General features: G+C 37.2%; 1 protein-coding gene across 6 annotated transcripts in view; it reads left to right on the forward strand.

Annotated features, from left to right (window-relative positions):
* The window catches only part of LOC130856723 (survival motor neuron protein), a 35,312-nt gene that overhangs the window by 8,818 nt on the left and 14,428 nt on the right, over positions 1-12,066 (forward strand). For 4 of the 6 annotated variants that reach the window (XR_009054672.1, XR_009054671.1, XM_057741562.1 and 1 more), the window contains exons 2-7: positions 5,699-5,770; positions 7,240-7,359; positions 8,604-8,804; positions 8,969-9,124; positions 10,499-10,597; positions 10,724-10,834. Coding sequence is in view for 4 of the 6 variants with exons in the window: in XM_057741562.1 (XP_057597545.1) it covers positions 5,699-5,770; positions 7,240-7,359; positions 8,604-8,804; positions 8,969-9,124; positions 10,499-10,597; positions 10,724-10,834 (759 nt within the window). In the remaining 2 variants the exon portion in view is untranslated. The remainder of the gene's footprint in view (positions 1-5,698; positions 5,771-7,239; positions 7,360-8,603; positions 8,805-8,968; positions 9,125-10,498; positions 10,598-10,723; positions 10,835-12,066) is intronic. The other 2 variants (XM_057741585.1, XM_057741574.1) reach the window with 1 other exon arrangement.

The following is a 12,066-nucleotide window of genomic DNA, read 5'->3' on the forward strand; positions in this document are numbered from 1 at the left end:
TGCTTTAGCTCTTTGGGGTCTTTCATGGTTCCATACAAATTTTGGGATTTTTCTAGGGGTTGCTTTGAATCTGTAGGTTGCTTTGGGTAGTGTGGACCTTTTAACAGTATTAATATTTCAAATCCATGAGTACAGAATATCCTTCCATTTATTTCTGTCTTCTTCAGTTACTTTAATTAATATCTTATAGTTATTAGTGTACAAGTCTTTCTTTTCCTTGGTTAGGTTTATTCCTAGGTATTTTATTCTTTTTAATACAGTTGTAAATGGGATTGTATTAATTTCTTTTTCTGATAGTTTGTTTTTAGGGTATAGAAATTCAATGGGCTTTTGTGTATTGATTTTGTGTCCTGCACCTTCACTAAATTTGTTTATTCTAAGTGTTTTGGGTGGAGTCTTGAAGTCTTTCTATATATAATATCATGTTATCTGCAAATAGTGACAATTTTATTTCTTCCTTTACAAATTGGATGCATGTTATTTATTTCTCTTGCCTAATTGCTCTGGCTAGGATTTCTAATGCTTTGTTGAATAAAAGTGACAAGAGTGGACCTCTTTGTCTTGTTCCTGATTTTAGAGGAAAAGCTTTCAGCTTTTCACCATTTAGGATGATGTTAGCTGTAAGTTTGTCGTGTATAGCCTTTATGATGTTGAGATATGTTCCCTCTGTACCCACTTTGTTGAGAGTTTTTATCATAAATGGAAGTTGAATTTTGTCAAGTGCTTTTTCTGGATCTATTGAGATGATCATATGATTTTCATCCCTTCTTTTGTTAATGTAATGTAATCATGTAGATTACTTTGTGAATGTTGAACCATTCTTGTATCCCTGGGATAAATCCCACTTGATCATGGCTTAAGATTCTTTTAATGTGTTGTTGAATCTGGATTGCTATTATTTTGTTGAGGAGTTTTGCATCTGTCTTCATCAGGGATATTGGCCTGTAATTTTCTTTTTTTTTGGGGGGTCCTTGTTTGCTTTTGGTATCAGTGTAATGTTGGCCTCATGAAATGAGTTTGGAAGTGTTCCTTCTTCTTCTGTTTTGTTGGAAGAGTTTAAGAAGGATTAGTATTAATTCTTAATTGAATGTTTGATAGAATTGACCTATGACGCTATCTGGTCCTGAACTTTTGTTTGAATTAATAATCAAAAGCCTCCTAATGATCTCCTTACTAGTAATTGGCCTGTTGAGATTTTCTGTTTCGTCATGAGTCACTCTTGGTAGGGTGTATATCTCTTTGAATTGGTCCGTTTCTTCTAGGTTATCAGATTTGTTGGCATGTAATTGTTCATAGCCTTTCATATCTGCAGGTTCCACATTTGCACATTCAGCCAACTGCAGATCAATTATATTTGGGTGGGTAAAAATTTCCAGAAAGTTCCAAAAAGCAAAACTTAAATTTGTCACATGCCAGAAACTGTTTACATATGTTAATATCATATTGGGTATTACTTATAATAAAGTATGCAGGAGAATTGCATAGGCTATATGCAATTACTGTGCCATTTTATATAAAGTACTTGAGCGTGTGTCAATTTTGGTATCCATGAGGGTCCTGGAACCAATACCCCATGGATATTGAGGGATGACTGTAGTTACTGAATTCATTATTGACTGGGGGATTCTTGCAGAAACTAACGCCTATGGCTGGTGTTTTGTTATGCAAGTGATACTGACAGGTCTCTGGTCAATAACGTTCGGGTAACAAGACACATTAATATGTCTCTGGTCAATAATGTGTTAAATTCCTTTGTATTTTTGTAGTATCAGTTGTAATGTTTCCACTTCCATTTCTGGTTATATTTATTTGAGTCCTGTGTTTTTTTTTCTTTGTGAGTGCATCTAGAGGTTTGTCAGTTTTGTTTTATCTTTTTAAAGAACCTATTCTTAGTTTCATTGATCTTTTTTATTGTCTTTTTAGTTTCTGTTTCATTTCTTTTCACTTTGATCTCTGTTAATTCCTTTCTTTTACCAATTTTGAATTTCGTTGGGTTCTTCTTTTTCTAATACTTCGTTGAAACTTAGGTTGTTTGAGATTTTTTCTTATTTCTTGATATTGGCATTTATCATTGTGAACTTCCTGCATAGAACTGCTTTTGCTCTGCCCCTAAGTTTGGTACATTATGTTTCTATTTTCATTTGTATCAAGTTATTTTTTTATTTTTCTTTTGATTTCTTCTTTGACCTATTGGTTGTCTGGTAGAATGTTGTTTAATCTCCATGTATTGTGAATTTTCCAATTTTTTTCTTACTTGTTTTAAAATTTTTAATTATTTATTTTTTGGCTGCATTAGGTCTTCATTGCTGCGCATAGGCTTTCTCTTTGTTGGGGTGTTCAGGCTTCTCATTGAGGTGGCTTCTCTTGTTGCAGATTACAGGCTCTAGGCTTGCGGGCTTCAGTAGTTACAGTACATGGGCTCAGCAGTTGTGGCTCATGGGCCTAGTTGCTCTGCAGTATGTGGGATCTTCCCTGACCAGAGATAGAACCCATGTCCCCTGCATTGGCAGGTGGATTCTTAACCACTGCGCCACCAGGAACATACAGTTTTTTTCTTATAATTGGTTTCTGCTTTCATACATTGTGGTCAGACAAGATACTTGATGTGATTTCCATTTTCTTAAATTTATTAAGGCTTGTTTTGTGTCCTAACATATGATCTACCCTGGAGGATGTTCTTTTGCACTTGTGAAACATGTATATTCCGTTACTTTGTATGGAATGTTCTGTATATATCCAGTCAGTTTATCTGATTTGACATATCGTTCAAGGCAGATAGGTCCTTATTGATTTTTTATCTAAATAATATATCTGTTGCTGACAATGGGGTGTTAAAGTCCCCTACTATTATTGTATTGTGTGTTTCTCCTTTTAGGTCTGTTAATACTTGCTTTATATATTTAGGGGTGCCTATGTGGGGTGCATACATATTTCTGGATGTTGTATTCTTTTCATGGATTGACACCTTTATTATTGCATAGTGCTCTTCTTTACCTTTTATTACAGTATTTGATTTAAAGTCTACTTGTCTTATAACTATTTGTACTCCAGCTTTCTTTTCATTCCCATTTGCATGAAATATCTTTTTCCATCTCTTCACTTTGAGTCTGTGTGTGTTCTTACATGTAAAGTGAGTCTCCTGCATGCAGCATATAGTTGAGTTTTGTTTTTTAATCCATTTAACCATTCTGTGTCTTTGGATTGGAGAATTTAGTCCATTTACATTTTTTTAAAGATTTATTTTATTATTTATTTATTTATTTTTGGCTGCATTGGGTTTTTGTTGCACACAGCCTTTCTCTAGTTGTGGCAAGCAGGGGCTACTCTTTGTTGCCGTGTGTGGATTTCTCATTGCATTGGCTTCTCTTGTTGCAGAGCACTGGCTCTAGGCATGTGGGCTTCAGTAGTTGCGGCACATGGGCTCAGTAGTTATGGCTCACAGGCTCTAGAGCACGGGCTCGGTAATTATGGCTCACAGGCTCTAGAGCACAGGCTCCATAGTTGTGGTACACAGGCTTAGTTGCTCTGTAGCATGTGGGATCTTACCAGACCAGGGATTGAACCCATGTGCCCTGCATTGGCAGGCAGATTTTTAACCACTGCACCACCAGGCAAGCCCCTCCATTTACGTTTTAAGTAATTATGGATATGAGAGTGAGTCAAAAATTATGTGCACTCTGGTTCTAGAATTTATAGAAGTTTTGCTCTAACTGAAGTGTGGATAATTTTTGACTCACTCTGGTGAGTATGTACTTATTGCCATTTTGTTGAATTTCTTCTGGAGGTTTTGTAGTTCTTCTGTTTCCTCTTCTCTCTTCCTTTGTGGTTTGATCATTTTTTCTAGTGGTATGCTTAGGTATTTTTCTCTGTATCTTTTGTCTATTTTCTGTAGATTTTTGCCTTGTGGTTGTCATGAGTCTTACATATAATAACTTACATTTATAACCATCTGTTTTAAGTTGATAGTAAGTTAAATTTGAACTCATTCTAAAGCTCTACATTTTTACCTCCCCCCCCCCCCCACATTTTGTCTTTGATGTTACATTTTACATTAAGCTCCTTTTTGGGAGATATAGTGAGCTTGAGCCAGGCAGAGAGAGAGTGCAAATGTTGCATCTAGCAGCCTCTGAGCATCTCCACAGATCCCTAGATATGTGCCAAACTAGAAGCCTCCTCCTCAAGCCTAATTTCCTGGACAAGCAAATAGGCCTTTTTCACAGAATGACTGGGGAATGTTTCAGTCTGCTGTCCATGCAGTTCCCTGGGGGTGGTAGCCTGCCAAGGACTGTCTCTTTTGTTACAGTCCCGTGGGACCCAAGAACGCAAGCCCCGCCCTGGGCCAAAGCTGTAAAAACTGGGACACAAGACATAAAAACTGGGACATCAGATGTGCATGAAAGGGCCCCTCTAGGAGATAATGGTGCTGTGGAGAGCAGCAGAGGGCACAGATGGCCCTTGCTGGCTGGAGTGAGGTAGATAGCATAAAAATGATGCTGCTAGCCTCAGTCCTTAGTGTCCTAGATGTATGTTAAATTAAATGCCTGCCCTGCAGGCCAGCACTTTAAGGTAAGCAAGTGAGCCTCTTTGACAGAAAGTCAGGGCACCTCTCAATTAGCTGCTTCTGCACTGGGTCATGGAGGGGAGGGGTGGTTCCAAGCATGGGAACCCTTTGAGAGACATTTCTCAGTACCTGTTCCCTTGTGGGGCTCCTAGATGTGAACCCCCTTAGTTTTTAAAGTTAGATGTTTTGGGGACTCATGTCAGGTGCTGGTCTTAAAACCTGGGGTGCCCAATTTGGGGTTCAAACCCTTTGCTCCTCAGGGAGAAGCTCCAGGTTTCGGGTTCCCTCCTGATTGTGGGTTGCTATGTCAGGAGTGGGGTTTGTGGCAAGATTATTTCTTGGCCTCTCCTTCCCACTTTTGAAATAAAACATTTATTGTTTGTTCTTCACATTTTAATATTTTATCATGTTTATATTATTCTTTTGTGTGACAGTATTGTCTTAAATCCCTGACTAGACTGTCTCTCCTGAGAGCATGATTTCATATACCTCTCAGTGATGAGTGCTTAGTACATAGTGGGTGCTCAAAAATATTTCTTTTTGAATTGGATTAAATTTAAATAAAAAGAAGTAATTATTTTAGGTCTTTTCCTGATTACTTAATATCATTCCCTTTTAAAATTAAAACTAATTGATGAATCACTATTAACAGTTTATATCCTTAAACATTTTGAGAATTCTTTTTTGAATAATCTAGACACATTGTAAGGTCAAGAGGAAAAAATATTCTTTGGACCACAGGGTCGGTGGTCAGAACAGCATTACCATAGTCTGGCTACAGTTGAGCTGATGGCCGAATGTTTTCCCATTCTGCCAAACTAAACCCGTTATCTGCTCTCTGAAATGACTGAAACAGTGGGCCTGTTACCCTTGAACAAACCCACTTGTGGTTGGTGGATAGGAGTTAAATTCTGGAGTATTTATTCATGGCACTCTTAGGATATTTACATATGTCTAACTTTGAGGGTAATGTCACAATCTCTAATCAGGTAGACTTCTTGTGGTTTATTTAAGATTTAAAATACTCATGTTTAGTGTAATTTCATTATGTCTAGATTAAGATAGCTCTTGTCACTAACACACATTTTTGATGAAACCCAACCAAACGTGAGTTGTTTCTATTCTTTACCCTTCCAGAGTGATGATTCTGACATTTGGGATGATACAGCATTGATAAAAGCTTATGATAAAGCTGTGGCTTCATTTAAGGTATGAAATGTGTATTCTTTTCCTTATTTCCTCATGTATACTCATTCAGGGAAAAATTGATAGCATATTTACAATAAAGTGTTAAACTACATATTACTCATTCTGATTCTGAAGATTAAAAGATAGCAATTTAGATAAATTAGTTATCTTCCTTTAGAAGTTGTTAACCTGTCTATATGTCATCCCTTTAACAGAGGCAATTTAAGCAGAGTTTTAAACATTTATTATCGTTAATATGTTTATATCGGATTGAACTATCAAAGTCTTCTAATTCAGATTAGTGGAAGGACAGTCTGAATTATACCTTTTAAGTATTTAACAAGCCTTTATTGAAATAATATTGATAAATAGCCGTAGTGCAGTAATGAATGCAAGTAGCAGTGTTTACAGTGTTCTAGGCACTTTGCATGTGCTTTACATAAATTAAATTAATTTAATCCTCACTAAATCCCATGAGGTATCAAGTGTTTCTGACAGTGATGAACATCAAGGAATATACAGTTCTTTTGCAGGGTGAGGTCTGTTTTTTGTGGCCCAAACAAGACATTTACACAGGTGTCCAGTATCGTCATTGTCCCCACTGTCTGAGGCGCTTCGTCTTACGGAGCATCATGCCTGGGTCATCCGTAGTCCGGGCACAGACCACACACTCACACAGAGCACCAAACATGGAGTCCACTTCCTTCCCTAGTCACTCCTGTAGCATGCGGTGAAGACCACATCAGTATGTCACCCTTGAAGCTCAACCCTAAATTTGTCAATGACATGCTTTCCAACATCCACTTAGACTAGAAATACACTAATGCACAGTTATCAAGAGAGTTCTGTAAAATGCAGATTAAAATGGGGCTTGATGTGGCATGGGGTTGGTGATGTTGCAGGGGAAAGTAGACTGAGTAGAGAAAAAGAGCTTATTTGGGCAAGAGATAGTTTATCTTTTGCTGTGTTGCATTCAAGGTAAATTGTGAAGATATAAAATTGTTAATTGGAAATGTTGAACTAAGGAGAAAAGTCAGAGCTGGATGATGACTCTGGAAGTTTGTTTGCATAGAAGGTGTAATTGAAGCAGTAGGAATAGATGACCCTAAGCAGGTAAAGAAGGATGGCCAGTTCTTATTGTGAATGCCCAAGTTTAAAACTTGATGAGAGAAATAATAAAAGCGTTAGGGCCTTCCATTGCTATGTCATCAAAAATGTCATGACTATCAAGAAGAAAAATTATTGACAGAGTCTAATGTTATGGAAAGGTTGAGAGTGAGGAGACTTGCTTAAAAGAGTCCTTAGAGCTAATAATCAGATATATGATATCTTCAAGAGCAGTTTCTGTAGCATGTGGGGTGGTGAAAAGAGGAAATAGAGGCTATCTGAGGTGCTGGGGCCTGGAGACCAGTTTATAGTGACTGAGTTATATTGTGACTTTTTAAATATATCACTCTGTAACATGTACATTTCTATTCATGTTTTCGTAGCACGCTCTAAAGAATGGTGACATTTCCGAAGCTTCAGAAAAACCAAGAGGCACACCTAAAAGAAAACCTGCTAAGAAGAGTAAAAGCCAAAGAAAGAATACCACAACTCCCTTGAAGCAGGTTATTTTAAAACCTTGAGATTTAACTTCAAAAAATTTCTTGTTACAGTCCTTATTAAATAGTATAAAATACCTTTAATCTAAATGATTAGTACAGTGTTTTCCACTGACGTGTAATCATAAAATTTCTAAAGCACCTATTAAACTTTCTATTGTTTAGGAACATACATGTTAATAAAAGTATAAGAAATTAGGAGGAAATGATAAATACTGAATTCAGGACAGCAAACACTGTCTTGTGTTGGGGGTAGAGGAGAGGAAGGCAGTGCTGCTTGGGGAGGAGTAACTGAAGGCTTAAACTGAATTAGCAGTGTTTGACTTTTCTAAAACTGAGAGAGGTATCCTTTTTTTTCCTTCAAAAATCCTAAGTGTTAATACCTGGGGACCAGATATTCTGGGTTGAATCATTTCTGCTATTTAAAACTGTCAACCTAGAAGCTGATTGTTTTGGTGTCTCATTAGTTGCTTTATTTTTTTTTAATTATCTTTTTTAATACATTTATTTATTTATTGGCTGTGTTGGGTCTTTGGTGCTGCACAAAGGCTTTCTCTAGCTGCGACAAGCAGGGGCTACTCTTCATTGTGGTGCGTGGGCTTCTCATTGAGGTAGCTTCTCTTGTGGAGCACAGGCTCTAGGTTTGTGGGCTTCAGTAGCTGTGGCACGTGGGCTCAGTAGTTGTGGCACACAGGCTTAGTTGCTCCGCGGCATGTGGCATCTTCCCAGCCCAGGGCTCGAACCTGTCTCCCCTGCATTAGCAGGCAGATTCTTAACCACTGTGCCACCAGGGAAACCCCTCATTTGTTGCTTTAGTTCCATCACTACCAAGAGGGAGGAGAGCTGATGTTTGATAACTACTTGTTGTGTGCTGGGCCAGCATACTGGACACACTTTACTTGCTTCCCCTCTTTTCTGTCCTTCCAACAAATACGTGAGGCAGATTATACTACACCCACTTAACAGAGGAGGAAAATAAGACTCAAGGAGGTTAAGAAACTTGTCCATGATTATATAAATGGCAGATTTATGTGATATTTATATTAGAATCCAGATTTCTGTGTTTTTGGCCCCAAGTTTTTTTCACTGTAACATTCTGCCTCCCAGAGCAGTTAACTGGAGACTGTCGCCTCCACCCCCACCCCACCCCACCCCACCCCAACAAGATTATAATTTACCCTCTTTTAAAGAAATGTGTGTGTGTGTGTGTGTGTGTGTGTGTGTGTGTTTATTTTTGGTTTCTTTTGTAGTGGAAAGTTGGTGACAGATGTTCGGCCATTTGGTCAGAAGACGGCTGCGTTTACCCAGCTACCATTGCCTCGATTGATTTTAAGAGAGAAACCTGTGTTGTGCTTTACACTGGATATGGAAATAGAGAGGAGCAAAATCTGTCTGATCTACTTTCTCCAACCTCTGAAGTAGCTAATAATATAGAACAAAATGCTCAGGAGGTAAGGATAAAAAAATAGAATTCTTGAAAGCAGAGACTAGATGAAACATTAAATAGTATAGCTGGTTGTCAGTTTGAGCCACTGAAGCATTGAATTTTTCTTAATGATGCCTTTATAACATGTATTTATATGCCTTTATAACATGTATTTTTTTCTCTTAAAAGAATGAAAATGAAAGTCAAATTTCAACAGATGAAAGTGAGAACTCCTCCAGGTCTCCTGTAAATAAACCAAGTAACTTCAAATCAAAAGCTGCTCCTTGGAACTCTTTTCTCCCTCCACCACCCCATATGCCAGGACCAGATCTGGGACCAGGAAAGGTAAACTTCTACCCAGAAAAGGTTTCCCAGGAATAGTTAATAGTATTGGAACATTCAACCCCTCCATTAAGTGAATTGTAGCTTTTCTCATGAAATCTTTTTTTTTTTTTTTTTTTTTTTTGACCGCACCATAAAGCTTGTAGGATCTTAGTTTCCTGACCAGGGAGTGAACCCGGGCCACCTAGACTGCTAGGGACTTCTCTCATGAAACTTTTGTAGCTTTCTATAGATGTAAATACATACCTGAGAATTCTTTGAAAAGGAAATAAGATAGTAATGCAGAATAGTTTATAATGAAAGCTCTCCCCAACAATTTTTATGGAGTATGAGAACCTACTGTATAGCACAGGGAACTCTCCTCAGTGCTGTGTGTTGACCTACATGGGAAGGAAATCCAAAAATGAGGGGATATATGTATAACTGATTCACTTTGTTGTACAGCAGAAACTAACCCAACATTGTAAAGCAACTATATTCCAATAAAAATTAATTAAAAAATAATTTAGCAAACTTACGTTTGAAAGTATAATATTTTATCATCAGCTGGATATTGTGCTATAGTTCTCTATGTCACTTGTATAGGTATGTAAAAGCTGGAAGAGAACGTAGTATTTACATCTGATACAGGTGAAATCCAAGGAAACTCCAAGATTGTTTTGTAGAGCAAAATGTAAATACTGTTTTTATTTATGGTTCTTTTGGTTATCAGTAACAAATCAGCTTAAACAAAAAAGATTTTTACTTTAGGTTATATCATGGAATCCAAGTCCCTGTCCAGTTGTTTTGTATAAAGCATTGATTTCTTCAGGCAATAATAATAAAGATTTTTTTAAAATCAAGCATGACATTAAAACTTCTCCCTGTTGACTGCTTCCTTGTTGAGGTTTATATTATATTACATTTTTCAGAATGGTCAGACCTTTTAATTTATATATGTAATATGCTTCATTGGCCTCAAGGGGCTGATTTTTCTTGTTAGGTGAGAGGCTTACTAATTTTTATAATGTATCATCTAAGTTAGCATATGTAGCTAAAAGGACGTCCAGTAGATTGTACAATTTAATTAATGAATTGTGGGAGATAGCGGTCTTTTATGATTGAAATGTCTTGCTAAAAATATGGTCTCTGATTTATTAGGTAATTAAAATTTTTTCTTACTGTGGTTTTACTGCCTGAATGTGTATATAGAAAGGAAATGAGAAAAATCTAGATTTATGAGTCTATATGACTTCAGCATTTGGTACGTGAAATTCTATTTAGCCTTTTTGATATGAATAATATAAATATTCTCACAATTACTTTCTTTTGACATTGATTTTTTTTTTAATGTATTGAAACTGGTAAATTAATCTTCCTTTGAAATATTATTTATAGCCAGGTCTAAAATTCAATGGCCCACCGCCACCGCCACCACCACCACCACCACCACACTTACTGTCATGCTGGCTGCCTCCATTTCCTTCTGGACCTCCAGTAAGTGCAAAAGAATTCAGATTAAACTTTGCTTATATACATAGTTTGGGACTTATCAGAACATAGGTAGTTCGGAAATGTCATTTTATATCAACTGACTTTAAAAGTATCTTTCTCTGCTTCCAGATAATTCCCCCACCACCTCCCCTATGTCCAGATTCTCTGGATGATACTGATGCTTTGGGAAGTATGTTAATCTCTTGGTACATGAGTGGTTATCATACTGGTTACTATATGGTAAGTGATCACTCAGCATCTTTCCTGACAGTCACTTTGTGGTTTTGTGACTTTGTTTTGTTTGTGACTAAAAAGTGGTTTCTTGTGTTAGGTAAATCCTAACAGTTGAAACCTGTAGGCATACAGTGTCACAATTAAGCAAGTTATATGAATTTTTTGGTTTCCTAGTACGCATAAAAGTTATGTTTAGGGGCTTCCCTGGTGGCGCAGTGGTTGAGAATCCTCCTGCTAACGCAGGGGACATGGATTCGAGCCCTGGTCTGGGAAGATCCCACATGCCGCGGAGCAACTAAGCCTGTGCACCACAACTACTGAGCCCACACACTGCAACTGCTGAACCCCGCGTGCCTAGAGCCTGTGTTCCGCAACAAGAGAAGCCATTTCAATAAGAAGCCCATGCACAGCAACAAAGAGTAGCCCCCACTCGCCACAACTACAGAAAGCCTGTGTGTAGCAATGAAGACCCAACATAGCCAATAAATAAATAAATAAATTTATTTTAAAAAGTTATGTTTACACTATACTGTATTCTAGTATATACGTAATGGCATTATGTCTTAAAAACAGTGTACGTACCTTAATTTTAAAATACTTTATTGCTAAAACACGCTACTAACTGGCAACACAGGGTTGCCACTCCCTTCAATTTGTACAGAATACAGTATCTGTGAAGTACGGTAAAACAAGGTATGTCTGTACCTTACAGTTTTCAACAATACAGCTCTCTAAGGCTAAAATTACTCTTGTATTGTCCCCACTTAGTATAGTTGTAGTGCACTTAAAAATCTTTCCTATTAGTAGGTTTTTTGATTACAGTTGGCCCTCTGTATCCATGGGTTCTGCATCCGCAGAATCAATCAGCTGTGACTGTTCGAAGAAAAAATTCCAGAAAGTTCCCAAAAAGCAAAATTGGAATTTACCGCATGCTGACAACTATTTACATAGTGTTAGATATTATAAGTAATCTAGAGATGATTGGAAGTATATGGGAGGAAGTGCACAGGTTATATGCAGGTATTATAACATTTTATATAAGGGACTGGGGCATCCATAGATTTTGATATTTGGTGGGGGGGGTGTATCCTAGAATTAATCCTCCATGGCTATCAAGGGATGAATGTGTACATTTTCTAATTTTATTTTATTTATTATTTAATTTTTTTTTGGTATGAAAAAATTTAATTGTTGCCTTTTTTTCCTGAGCGAGTATGGTTGATGTCACCTATGTTTAA

Source organism: Hippopotamus amphibius, chromosome 1 (genome assembly GCF_030028045.1).
Source record: "Hippopotamus amphibius kiboko isolate mHipAmp2 chromosome 1, mHipAmp2.hap2, whole genome shotgun sequence".
Classification (NCBI taxonomy): domain Eukaryota; kingdom Metazoa; phylum Chordata; class Mammalia; order Artiodactyla; family Hippopotamidae; genus Hippopotamus; species Hippopotamus amphibius.